At 36.3% G+C, this 14,491-nt stretch overlaps 1 protein-coding gene across 1 annotated transcript in view; it reads right to left on the bottom strand.

Moving 5' to 3' along the window:
• The window catches only part of LOC132279640 (asparagine synthetase [glutamine-hydrolyzing] 2-like), an 84,462-nt gene that overhangs the window by 15,169 nt on the left and 54,802 nt on the right, over positions 1-14,491 (bottom strand). Inside the window, exon 7 of the mRNA XM_059781698.1 lies at positions 5,324-5,485. Coding sequence (XP_059637681.1) covers positions 5,324-5,485 — 162 coding nt within the window. The remainder of the gene's footprint in view (positions 1-5,323; positions 5,486-14,491) is intronic.

The following is a 14,491-nucleotide window of genomic DNA, read 5'->3' as shown; positions in this document are numbered from 1 at the left end:
TTTCTGATCACACATACTGAGGCTACTTGGTGACCATGCATGGAGACTTGGTGATCACACTCCTTGGCTGCCAAGTTGTGATGAATTCGTGGGTGATGTAAAACTTTACTGAGTTGGCAATTTTTGAGCCACATAGTACAACAAATCTCCACCTTGGCTAAAAATTCCAAATGAGCCACTGTATCTCTGCCAAACAACCTGTCTTCTCCACAAAACAAATTAATTAAGAATTTTAGTTAAGTTTGAGTCATCCTCAAACTTAACCCTCGGGCTTTCATTCTTCAACCCATGCATGTCTTGCGCAGCCTCAAGCATGCCTCTAGTATTTGTGTCAAACTCTAAATGCTTACCAAAAGCAACCTCAAAAATTTCAAGTTTGACATCTCCTTCGGTAACCTTCTCCAACCGCCCACAAACCACTGGCTGGTAATGGAAAGTCATCTTCTCACCCTTGTGGAGAATAAGATGTCCTTGATTTTTCCTCGCATCTCTATTATGACCAACTACTTGCCTCCCATGCATCTTAATGGCACTCGAATGGACTATCTCGTTGCCACTAAGATTATTGCAAGTCAATATCACACCTGTCCTCATGGATCCTGTATGGACTGCTGCAATTTCGGTTGCCATCTGAAAACAGATTTTATTCTCCCACCATGTTGTGTAGTCCCCTCACAACCCTTTTAAGAACTAGGATCGTAACTCCTCTTTCTAACTCTTCTTTTGCCAAGACCCGAACGCAAATTTTTGCTAACTGTAAAAGACCCTGTAGAAGCTCCACCTGTTATTGTATTCCCTTGGAGAAGATACAAATTCTTCACCTTGGTGCCCTGTAGCACCACAAGAGAATCCATCACGACCAACATTACTCCACCCTCTGTTACAACTTTGTAACCTTTGGAGTCTAGCACACCTACTGAAATAAGATTCATCTTCAAATCCAGTACATATCGCACATTTCACAATGTCCTCACCAACCCATTGTGCGTCTTGATCTTAACTGTTCCAATTCCCAAAATTTTGAAAGCTTTTGAACCACCTTTCACCTCTTTATAGGAAGAGAAAAAATCCCTACTGGGACACATATGAACGGAACAACCAGAATCAAGAATCCACCTGTCATTAAATGATATACCTGAACACAAGGTTGTCATGAGAACATATTCGTCACTTTCCGAATCACTCGTTGTAGTAGTTGCCACAGAAGCTGCTTCTTGAACGTTCTCTTTGCCTTTAGTTTGGGACAGTGCTTGATGATGTGCCCTATCTCGTGACAGTAGTAACATTCCACAATTTTATGAGATCTGGATTTGCCCTTACTACCAGAACTCTTTGTCTCACTTTTGCCTCTTACAAATAGACCCTCGGCCTGTTCATCTCCAATATTCCCAGACACCTTTTTCCTCAACTCCTGAGAGTTCAATGAGGATTTAATATCCTCCATACTAATGGTGACTTTTCCATAGAGCAATGTGGTAACAAAATGCTCATAGGAAAGAGGCAAAAAACACAACAAAATAAGGGCTTGATTCTCGCCATCAATTTTAATATCAGTATTTTTCAAATCCATAATAATAGAATTGAAATTATTAATATGCTCCTTAAGAGGCATACCTTCCTTCATACAAAGGGTGTAGAGTGTCTATTTCAGGTAAAGTCTTTGGTGAGAGATTTCGTCATATACAGACTCTCCAATTTCAGCCACAACTTTGTCACCGTGTCTTCATCAATAACTTCACGCAACACCTCATCAGTTAGATTCAAGAGAATCATACTGCGCGCCTTTTCATCAACCTCCTCCTTGTCTTCATTGGACATAGTTGTTGGCAACTTGTCCTCCCTGAACAGCACCTTCTTTAGACCTTGCTGAGTCAGCAGGGCTTGCATCTTAATGCGCCAAAGACTGAAGCTAATCTTGCCATCAAATTTCTCAATCTCATATCTGGTCGACATCTCAAAAAACTCCCCAAAATAATTCTCGGTGAATAGTACCATATTTGGGAACAGTACCCGAATAGTATCTGTGAATAGTACCGTACGTGTGAACAGTACAGTGAATAGTACCATACAGATGAACAGTATCTACACATAATACATGAACCCGAGCTCTGATACCAGTTTGTTATGAAAAAATGATCGAATAGGAGTTTATGAAAACAAGAGAAAAATAAATTACAAGAAAATAAAAATAGGCACACACACAAATGAGACAAGGATTTACATGGTTTAGCTATGCCTACATCCATAGGGAAAAGATAGAACAATATTTCACTATGGAAATAAAGAGATACAATGCAAAGTGACTCACACCCAAATCCCTTGTACACCCAAATCCCCCCACTCTGAAATAATACTGATACAAATATCACAGTAAACTCATGGTGTAATGCATCCCAAAATCATTATAGTGATATTTGTATCAGTATTATTTCAGAGTGGGGGGATTTGGTTGTACAAGGGATTTGGGTGTGAGTCACTTTGCCTTGTATCTCTTTATTTCCATAGTGAAATATTGTTCTGTCTTCTCCCCGTGGACGTAGGCATAGTCGAACCATGTAAATCCTTGTCTCATTTGTGTGTGTGCGTATTTTTATTTTCTTGTCGTTTATTTTTCTCTTATTCTCATAAACTCCTATTCGATCCTTTTTTCATAACAAACTGGTATCAGAGCTCGGGTTCATGTATTGTGTACTGGTACTGTTCATCTGTATGGTACTATTCACAGATACTATTCAGGTATCGTTCACAAATACAATACTATTCACCGAGAATTATTTTGGGGAGTTTTGTGAGATCTAGATTTGCCCTTACTACCAGAACTCTTTGTCTCACTTTTGCCTCTTACAAATAGACCCTCGGCCTGTTCATCTCCAATATTCCCAGACACCTTTTTCCTCAACTTCTGAGAGTTCAATGAGGATTTAATATCCTCCATACTAATAGTGTCTTTTCCATAGAGCAATGTGGTAACAAAATGCTCATAGGAAAGAAGCAAAGAACACAACAAAATAAGGGTTTGATCCTCGTCATCAATTTTAATATCAGTATTTTTTCAAATCCTTAATAATAGAATTGAAATTATTAATATGCTCCTTAAGAGGCATACCTTCCTTCATACGAAGGGTGTAGAGTCTCTATTTCAGGTAAAGTCTGTTTTACATCACCCATGACTTCATCAGCAACTTGGCAGCCAAGGAGTGTGATCACCAAGTCTCCATGCGTGGTCACCGAGTAGCCTCAGTATGCGTGATCAGCAAGGCCTAGTTGATTTTTTTGGCTATAAATAGCCATGAAACTCATGGTGTAATGCATCCTAAAATCATTACAGTGATATTTGTATCAGTATTATTTCAGAGTGAGGGGATTTGGGTGTACAAGGGATTTGGGTGTGAGTCAGTTTGCCTTGTATCTCTTTATTTCCATAGTGAAATATTATTCTGTCTTCTCCCCGTGGACGTAGGCATAGCCGAACCACGTCTTGTTTGTGTGTGTGCCTTTTTTTTTTTTTTTGTCATTTATTTTTCTCTTGTTCTCATAAACTCCTATTCGATCCTTTTTTCATAACATCTTACCTTCTATTACAACTAGTCTTCTTTGTCTGAACAACGCTTCACTAAGTCTCCAACATATATGCCCAAACCATCTAAGTCTACTCTCTTTAATTTTCTCACAAATGGATGCTACACCTAATTGTCCGCACACTTTCATTTGTTGCCCTATCTCTTCTAGTCACTCCACTCATCCACCTTAACATTCTCAATTTTGCTACATCAAGCCATTGTTCTTGTTTCCTTTTTAGGGCCCAACACTCCGCTCCATACAACATAATTGGTCTAACAACAGTCCTATAAAGTTTTCCTTTTAGCCTATGTGTTATTCTTTCATCACATAAAATCCCACTTGCTTGTCTCCATTTTGCCCAACCCACTCCAATTCTACTAGTTACATCACTATCTATCTCTCCATCCTTCTGTTCTGAGAAATCCTTTGGTTTTGAAGTGCTATCATTATATTATCAATGTCCAAATGGTTATTAAATTTGCACTCCATATATTCGGTTTTAGTTCGACTAATTTAAATCCTTCTGATTCTAATGCATTTCTCCACGTTTCTAGTCTTTTTTGCTAAGTTCTCTTTCGAGATATTCAAAAGCACGATATCATCGGCAAACATCATGCATCATGTAATCTCATTTTGGAATTCTTTCATTATTTCAGCTAAGATTATTGCAAATAGATAGGGGCTTAGCACCGATCCTTGGAGCAAACCTATGTTTATGAAAAAACTCAGTAATGTCACCACACATGGTACAAACTTTAGTTTTTTTTTTTTTTTTTAAATATGGTCAAAGTTAATATGAATTTAACGTGTTCCCCTTTTGAACAATTTCTATGCTACTTTACTTATCAAAAAAAAAAAAATGTTAATATGAATTTATATAATAAACCTTAAAGTGAATTTTTTTTCAGTTGTATTTTTTCTACATAAAGTCCTACCCAACCTCAAAAGTTCCATTAGTCACATGTTATCACATGTTCAACAAGTGTCAGTTATGCAAATGGAATTTAAAAGAATAGATGTCCAATGCCTTCAAAGTGTTGGTGTCTGGAATGTCAGACATGGCCCCTACTTTAAAAAAAAAAAATGTGCTCTTAGCATATTGATTTTGTAAGTTTGTCATACCAGATACCAAATTTTACATCAGATATTAGCATCTCAGGACTGTCCTAGTCCAACAAATTAAGCACATCAGGGCAATCTGATCTTCGGCAGAGAAGAGACCAAATTTAATTTAATTTTCATACTAGGGATGACCTCTATAAGGTATGGAGAAAGTAAGCCAATAATAAGTAGATTAGACATGTAATCAAGACCTAATGCTTAGTGATGGTGTTTTTTTCCTTTATATTTTTGTACATATAATTGTACTAACAAATTTAGATAAAGGATATCATTTAACCTTATCTGGATTCATGGCAATTATTAGTCACTTGATTCCCCTTTTAGGTATATGCCAATTGACAATCATCGTAATTATTTACTTCACTTTAAAATCATGTCAAAAAGATATTTATGTATAATTCAGGAAAAAGAAACGAGAACACAGAGCAACAGAAAAAATAATAATAAAATGTCTCTGAAGACACTTTTTTTTTTGGTAAATAACTCTTTGTTTTATTTTTCACTTCCAAACTTTGCCAAGTAGGCTATAAAGAAAGTAATAAAATATATGAAACAAAATTAACACAGCCCAAGCAACTTGCAGCAATAAAAATTGAAAGGTACAGCACGTGGCCATTTAACACAAGAAAAGAATTATAACCTCCAAACCAATGCAAAAGGTATGTAACTGCGACCCCCACTGGAATGAAGCTTCTGATTTGGCCAAATGGCGTGAAGCCACAGCGGCAACAAGTGATGAGTCCAGTCCTCCAGACAAAAGTACACCAAATGGTACATCTGTCATAAGTCTCTTAAGCACAGCCTGCATAAAATTCAGATTACATCAAAAGAAATTAGAATTCATAAAAATAGAAGTACCATGACAATGAGGTAGGCCAACAATTAGTTGATATAAGAGCAGTCTTCAAATAACAATATTTACTTCTATGTGCTGTGTGGAAAGTTCTAGGCTGAATTGTTAGGAAATTAGTTAGGGAGGATTTTTAGGAATTATCCATAGTTAGATAGTTGACTTTTTAAAATTTTACATAAATAGTTCCTATATTATAGGAATTATGATTTGTATATATCTTTTCCTTAAATAGAATTTGTAATACACTTCTATATATATAGGCCCGTAAACTAACATAAATGTGATATGAAAAGAGAAAATCAGAATTTATTCTTTTTCACCTTTGTGTTCATGGTATCAGAGCCGCCCTCACTAGGAGGGTAAATTACTCCATTGTTCTGCTGATTATCCGATAAAATCAGCAAATATTCATCGTTAATTCTGGTAGTTTATACCAGAAAACTACCAGAATTATAGAAGACTTATTCTTCTAGACGATTTCTTTGGTTAAACCAGCGATGTCTAGAATCTCCACTGAGGAAGTTTCGGACGATTCTTCAAATACTCGGAAATCCCAGATCACTTCATCCGGTTCAAGTGACAATCCAATCCTCCAAATTACCACTCATCGGCTGAATGGACAGAATTTTCTAAGGTGGTCTCAATCCGTAAAGTTGTTCGTCCGAGAGCCGGGAAAGATTGGTTATTTAACTTGTAAGGCCCCAATACATAATTATTTTTATTAGCATAATTTAATTTTTATTAGACATCATTTATGGAATATTTTATGTAGTAGTTTGTATGGTGAAGTTAATAGTTGGTGTCAAAACTTATTAAGTTGGTGACAGCCAATGGTAAGAAAATAAATAATAAAAATGATAATATTCCATGTGTACGTGTGTGTGGTTATATGTGTGATACTAGAGAATGGGTGTCTACTAAGGTCATTGGTGCTGAAGGTAATAAATGGTGGAAGTGGTGTGATGGTTCTAATATATATTGATATACTTATGTTTTATTTTAAAGTTTGACCAAGTAGTTATTTATATATATGGGTAAGTTATTGACCAGGTCAAGTACATATTCCACCCACCCATGTATGTAGATATCTAGTAATACACTTTATTCTAAAAACTTCCAAAGGAGGCTGTTACTAATTGACACACACACGCATGAGTCATGAAGAGGGGAAAATCACATTTATATCTAAGTGACACGTTGTCTAGAGATTTGCATGGACAAGAAAAAGAAAAAAATAATAAAAATACAAATAGAAACAAAGGAGGGATTTTTCAGCCGTAGAAGAAGAAAAGACGGAGAAGAGGAGGAAGATAGAAAAGAGGGAAAAGAGAATTTTTCACTAGATTATGGTAAAGGTAGAGGAATTCATATCTTTGCTTACATAGAAGTTGATTTATATATATATTTTTATTATTCTTCACAAGTTGAGCTATTTAATTCATTTTGATGATATTTTAAATTTCATTGGTTCTATCCTTGATTGAGTGGTTTTCTATGAAGAAATACAAATTTGGTTGGGTATGTGTAAATTTATATATATTGATAACTTTAATATATATTTAATTATTATTATTATTGTCAAGGATGAGATTGAGTAGTGGGTTTTGCAAGCTTTGGGTGAAAAGTTGTATATGAGAAAACAAAATTTTAGTTTCTGTAGCCATTGTATTGAACCCATAAAAATTAGTCAAAAGACAAAACCCATGGGATGAAGAGGCTGGAGAGAGAGTGAGGAGGAAAGAGAAGAAAAGAGCAAGAAAGAGAGAAGAAAAAAATGTAAAAAGAAGGAGGCGAGATTTCTCTTTGGAATTGTGGTTATCAGTATTAAAGATAGAGAATTTTTCTATTGAAGGTTTATTGTGTGGTATTTCCATGGACAATTTGGTTAAATGGTTCTACCTACAATTACATCTATTTTATTTATTTTACTTGATTCCAGTACTATAATATTTAAATTTAAATACTTGTTAGTTGAAGAAATTGTGGAGCTGAAGTTAATATAATTATTCTTGTTATACTTTCTACTATAATTGTGTGTGGAATTGGGATTTGTTATGAAGTTGATAATTGTCGTTCAATTATATTTAGAAATGCATATAACATAGTTATACTATTGTTCAGGCAAGGAGAAAGAGCAAACAACTTCGACCCTATCAAAGGATAAGTGAATAAATTGGGAAGTAGTTAAGGTGAGTGTATTCACTGAAAGTTTTACACTTGAATGTGTTAAATTGAAATATTGAAGTCATTTATGTGAAATGAAGATGCATAAATATATATATATATAAGGTCCATACTCTGGCCTGGAAAGAGAGTACTTTAAATGAGGTCCATACTCTGGCCTGGAAAGAGAGTACCAGATTTAAATAAGGTCCATACTCTGGCCTAGAAGGAGAGTACTATAATATATAAGGTCCATACTCTGGCCTAGAAAGAGAGTACTATATTTTAATGCATGTAATATGTTAATGAAGTTTTATTGAAGCTATCAGATAATAGTTGTTTAACATTACTCTGATGTAGTAGTGTTGCATTCACTGGGCTTTAAGCTCACTCTTTCCATATCTATATTTTTTTCAGGTACAAGGTTGGGTCGCTACTGCCAGGTCTAGAATTTTTGAGTGGGAATGGGAAAAAGAACAATGGAACGTCTTTTGTTTAATATGTAAATATTGTAATAGAATTTAATAGTATAAGTTGCCGTTAATGTTTTTTTTGTTTGTCAGAATTTGCATAACAGGCCTATAGGTAGTTTTTGAATTGTAAACTGTTAAACAGGTGCTCTGATGTAGGATGACGTTATATTTGAAGGAGGTTAATGCAGATGGTTAGATGCATTCCAATTTATTCAATTTGTTTAATAATGTAAATTGGGTTGGGGTGTGTCAACTTTTGGTATCAGAGCCTAGGTTTTCTAGGTTCTGGAGGTCAGAAGAGTCTAGACTGGCAGTGGCAGTAAGAAGTGTGTAGTAGAGTCATTTATTTGACTTAATGTTATACTAACAGATATAAGTGGTGATTATGTATCATATATATGTTGTTATATTTGAGATTCATTGCAGATAAAAAGAAATGGAAAGGGAAAGTGGTTATCATGGAACTGAGGGTGAAGCCACTTATGTTCCTGTTGAGGCTGAAGTAGAACAACCTATGCAGGGTGGTATGAGAAGAGAACAGGAGTGCTTAACTGGTATGCAGAAAATGGAAAAGGCTATAATAGACTTGGCAGAACAAAATAAACTATTTATGGCGAGTCAAATGATGATACAAGAAAGGCTGGAAAGACAACAGAAATGGAAGAAAGGCTCTGAGTATGAGAGGTTTATCAAGTTAACACCCCCAGAATTTTCAGGTACTACCAAACCAGAAGAAGCAGAGGGGTGGGTAAGAAGAATGGAATCGATATTTGCAGTGATGGGTGCAGCAGAAGACCAGAAGGTAAACTTAGCTACATTTATGTTCAAAAATGAAGCTAGTTATTGGTGGGACACGACAAAACATTTGTTGCTCATTCCAGGAGAGAAAGAGGTGATATTCTGGAATCCATTTGTTAAAGCTTTTTATGAGAAATATTTCCCTCCAATTTACAGAAAAGAGAAGGAACGGGAGTTTATTCTCTTAAAACAAGATAGAATGTCTGTGGTTGACTATGAAGTTAAGTTTACAGCTTTATCGAGGTTCGCACCCAAGTTTGTACAGAATGAAGAAGATAAATGTACAAAATTCCAGGATGGTTTAGAGGCGGCTATTAAGTCTAGAGTTTCAGTGTTTGAGGAAACAGATTACAACAGACTTGTGAATAAAGCCATGATTGCCGAAAGGGATGTGAAAGAATTGCAAGAAAGAAGGGAACAATACAAAAGAAATAGATCTGAGCCGTCACAGTCAAGAGGAGGTGAAGGAATTGCAAGTCAGAAAAGTCAAAGGTCGCGGTATGGAAGGGGAAGGGGTGGTGAATCTCAAGGCCAGACATCAAGTATTGGAAGAGGTCAAGGGTTTTCCGAACAACAATCTGTACAACAAGGTAGTTTTGGAGGACGTGGTACTGGCAGGGGGTGTTTTCAGTGCGGAAAGGAAGGTCACCAGAAGAAGGATTGTCCTATCTTGAAAGCAGAAGAGTGCTATCATTGCCATCAGCCGGGTCATCGGAGGAGAGATTGTCCTATGTTGACAGGAATGACCTCAGTGGGCAGTGTTGCTGGTTCTGGTAGAGGTTTTGCACAGGGGAACTCGTCAAGAGGAGGTAAGGGTGTTACAAGTGGTTCGCAAGCCCAGGGAAGAGTGTTTGCTATGACACTTCAGGATGCTCAAGCAACACCAGAAGTGGTGACAGGTACACTTTCTATTTTGGATAGAAATGTTACTGTGCTTATTGATCCTGGCTCAACCCATTCATTTGTTGCATCATCTATTGCTATGCATTTGGGTAGACCACTTTCATCATTAGATAGTAAATTGTTTATTTCTACACCAACGGGAGAAGTGGTAGTGGTTGCAAATGAATACCGGGATTGTGTGTTACAATTGGGAGATAGACAGTTAAAGGTAAATTTGATACCGTTGGGTATACCAGATTTTGATATCATTTTGGGTATGAATTGGCTATCTGCGTATCATGCTTCAATAGACTGTTTTCGGAAGGAAGTTGTTTTTCAGATACCAGGGGAGCCAGAATTTAGATTTACAGGAGAAAGAAATGTTATTCCAAACTGTCTCATTTCAGCTATACAAACCAGGAAGTTGTTGAAGAAAGGGTGTCAGGGTTACTTGGCTTATGTGGTTGATACTGAAAATAAAGATATGACACTTGAAAATGTACCAGTGGTAAGGGAATTCACAGATGTGTTTCCAGAAGAATTACCAGGGTTGCCAGTGGACAGGGAGGTAGATTTTACCATTGAGTTGGTACCAGGAACAACTCCAATTTCTATTGCTCCGTATCGAATGGCACCGACAGAATTGAAAGAGTTGAAGATACAGTTGCAAGATTTACTAGATAAAGGCTTTATTCGACCTAGTATTTCACCGTGGGGTGCACCGGTGTTATTTGTTAAGAAGAAGGATGGTACTATGCGGTTGTGTATTGACTACAGACAGTTAAATAAAGTGACCATCAGAAATAAGTATCCATTGCCACGAATTGATGATCTGTTTGATCAGTTGCAAGGGGCAAAGGTGTTTTCTAAGATTGATTTGAGGTCAGGATATCACCAGTTGAAGGTAAAGGATAGTGATATTTCGAAAACTGCTTTTCGAACTCGATATGGTCATTATGAGTTTTTGGTAATGCCTTTTGGGTTAACCAATGCTCCAGCGGTGTTTATGGATTTAATGAATCGAGTATTTCATCGGTACGTTGATTCTTTTGTTATTGTCTTCATCGATGATATTTTGATATATTCTCGGAGTGTGAATGAACATGAAAAGCATTTAAGAATTGTGTTACAGATGTTACGGGAAAAACAACTCTTTGCTAAGTTCAGCAAATGTGAGTTTTGGCTTGATAAAGTTGTCTTTTTGGGGCATGTAGTATCTGGGGATGGTATTTATGTTGACCCATCAAAAGTGGAAGCAGTGGTGAAATGGGAAAGGCCTACCAATGTGACAGAAGTCAGAAGTTTTCTGGGATTAGCAGGTTATTACCGGAGGTTCATCCAAGGGTTTTCTAGTATCGCATTGCCATTGACAAAGTTGACCCGGAAAGAAGTAAAGTTTGTGTGGGGTGAGGAATGCCAAAGAAGTTTTGAAGAATTGAAGAAAAAGTTAACGTCAGCCCCAGTGTTAACTATTCCGTGTGGTGGTGAGGGTTTTGTGATTTACACTGATGCTTCACATCAGGGTCTGGGATGTGTTTTGATGCAAAATGGTAAAGTAATTGCCTATGCTTCTAGACAATTGAAGAATCATGAATTGAATTATCCTACACATGATTTGGAGTTAGCTGCTATTGTTTTTGCTTTAAAATTGTGGAGGCATTATCTGTATGGTGAACTTTGTGAAATATTTACAGATCATCAGAGTTTGAAGTATTTGTTTACACAGAAGGATTTAAATTTGAGACAGAGGCGTTGGATGGAGTTAATCAAAGATTATGATTGTAATATCCACCATCATCCTGGAAAAGCCAATGTAGTAGCAGATGCCTTGAGTAGGAAGTCTTCAGGGAGACTATCTTGTGTACAGTGTGCACGGGTGGCAAATATTATGGAATTGAGACTGATGGGAGTTGAATTGACAGTTACTAACAAAGGAGCATTGTTTGCACATGTTACGGTGAGACCTTTGTTGCTGGATAGAATTAAAGAGCTGCAAATACATGACGTATTCCTGGATAAGAAAAGAAAAGAAGCTCAAGAGGGTATGCAAACTGAATTTATAGTTAGGGATGATGGGATTTTGTATTTTAAAAGTCGAATTTGTGTTCCAAATGATGTTTCCTTGAAGAAAGATATTTTAGATGAAGCCCACAGTTCTATATATGCTATGCATCCGGGGAGTACTAAAATGTACAGGGATTTGAAAGAATACTATTGGTGGAACAATATGAAGCGTGAAATTGCAGAATTTGTAGCAAAGTGTTTGATATGTCAACGAGTGAAAGCTGAACATCAGAAACCAGCAGGGTTGTTGCAGCCGTTACCAGTTCCACAGTGGAAATGGGAGCATGTAACCATGGATTTTGTGACGGGACTTCCAAGATCAAAACGAGGACATGACTCTATTTGGGTGATAGTTGATCGATTGACGAAATCAGCTCACTTTCTGGCAGTGAAAACTACTTATTCTACAAAGGAATATGCTCGTTTGTATGTTGATGTGATCATATGTTTGCATGGGGCTCCAGTTTCTATTGTTTGTGACAGGGATCCGAAGTTCACTTCGAGATTTTGGTATAGTTTGCATGAAGCCATGAAAACTTCTCTGAAGTTTAGTACAGCTTTTCACCCGCAGACAGATGGGCAGTCAGAACGAACTATTCAGATTTTGGAAGATATGTTGAGAGCTTGTGTGTTGGATTTCAAAGGTAATTGGGATGATTATTTACCGTTGATTGAATTTGCCTATAATAATAGTTATCAGTCTACTATTGGAATGGCACCGTATGAAGCTTTGTATGGGAGAAAATGTAGAACTCCATTGTGTTGGGATGAGGTGGGGGAAAGAAAGTTATTGGGTCCAGAATTGATTGAACTTACAACAGAAAAAGTGAAGATAATTCAGCAGCGTATGAAAGTGGCACAGGATAGACAGAAAAGTTATGTAGATGTGCGAAAAAGAAGAGATTTGGAATTTGAAGTTGGTGATTTTGTTTTTCTTCGTATTTCTCCTTGGAAAGGTATTATGAGGTTTGGAAAGAAAGGTAAGTTAAGTCCCAGATACATTGGACCTTACAAGATTCTGGAACGAATAGGAGCAGTGGCGTATCGGTTGGAATTACCAAAAGAATTATCAAGATTGCATGATGTTTTCCATGTGTCTATGCTTCGAAAGTATATATCGGATCCATCTCATGTTTTAGTTGCAGAACCGATAGCGTTGAAGGAAGATTTGACTTATGTAGAGGAACCGGTACAGATTGTGGATCGCCGGGAGCAAGTGCTACAGAATAAAACTATATCACTGGTAAAGGTATTGTGGAGGGGTCATACGATTGAAGAAGCGACTTGGGAAAGTGAAGAAGTTATGCGAATGCAATATCCTCACTTATTTGGTATGTTTCTTGCATTTTAATTTCGAGGACGAAATTACTTAAGGGGGGAAGAATTGTAAGGCCCCAATACATAATTATTTTTATTAGCATAATTTAATTTTTATTAGACATCATTTATGGAATATTTTATGTAGTAGTTTGTATGGTGAAGTTAATAGTTGGTGTCAAAACTTATTAAGTTGGTGACAGCCAATGGTAAGAAAATAAATAATAAAAATGATAATATTCCATGTGTACGTGTGTGTGGTTATATGTGTGATACTAGAGAATGGGTGTCTACTAAGGTCATTGGTGCTGAAGGTAATAAATGGTGGAAGTGGTGTGATGGTTCTAATATATATTGATATACTTATGTTTTATTTTAAAGTTTGACCAAGTAGTTATTTATATATATGGGTAAGTTATTGACCAGGTCAAGTACATATTCCACCCACCCATGTATGTAGATATCTAGTAATACACTTTATTCTAAAAACTTCCAAAGGAGGCTGTTACTAATTGACACACACACGCATGAGTCATGAAGAGGGGAAAATCACATTTATATCTAAGTGACACGTTGTCTAGAGATTTGCATGGACAAGAAAAAGAAAAAAATAATAAAAATACAAATAGAAACAAAGGAGGGATTTTTCAGCCGTAGAAGAAGAAAAGACGGAGAAGAGGAGGAAGATAGAAAAGAGGGAAAAGAGAATTTTTCACTAGATTATGGTAAAGGTAGAGGAATTCATATCTTTGCTTACATAGAAGTTGATTTATATATATATTTTTATTATTCTTCACAAGTTGAGCTATTTAATTCATTTTGATGATATTTTAAATTTCATTGGTTCTATCCTTGATTGAGTGGTTTTCTATGAAGAAATACAAATTTGGTTGGGTATGTGTAAATTTATATATATTGATAACTTTAATATATATTTAATTATTATTATTATTGTCAAGGATGAGATTGAGTAGTGGGTTTTGCAAGCTTTGGGTGAAAAGTTGTATATGAGAAAACAAAATTTTAGTTTCTGTAGCCATTGTATTGAACCCATAAAAATTAGTCAAAAGACAAAACCCATGGGATGAAGAGGCTGGAGAGAGAGTGAGGAGGAAAGAGAAGAAAAGAGCAAGAAAGAGAGAAGAAAAAAATGTAAAAAGAAGGAGGCGAGATTTCTCTTTGGAATTGTGGTTATCAGTATTAAAGATAGAGAATTTTTCTATTGAAGGTTTATTGTGTGGTATTTCCATGGACAATT

Source organism: Cornus florida, unplaced genomic scaffold (genome assembly GCF_030987335.1).
Source record: "Cornus florida cultivar Cherokee Brave unplaced genomic scaffold, ASM3098733v1 CherokeeBrave_3.0.0_Hap2_Chr01, whole genome shotgun sequence".
In the NCBI taxonomy this organism is placed as follows: domain Eukaryota; kingdom Viridiplantae; phylum Streptophyta; class Magnoliopsida; order Cornales; family Cornaceae; genus Cornus; species Cornus florida.
The sequence above is the reverse complement of the archived record's forward strand: the minus strand, read 5'-3'. Positions and strand labels throughout refer to the sequence as shown.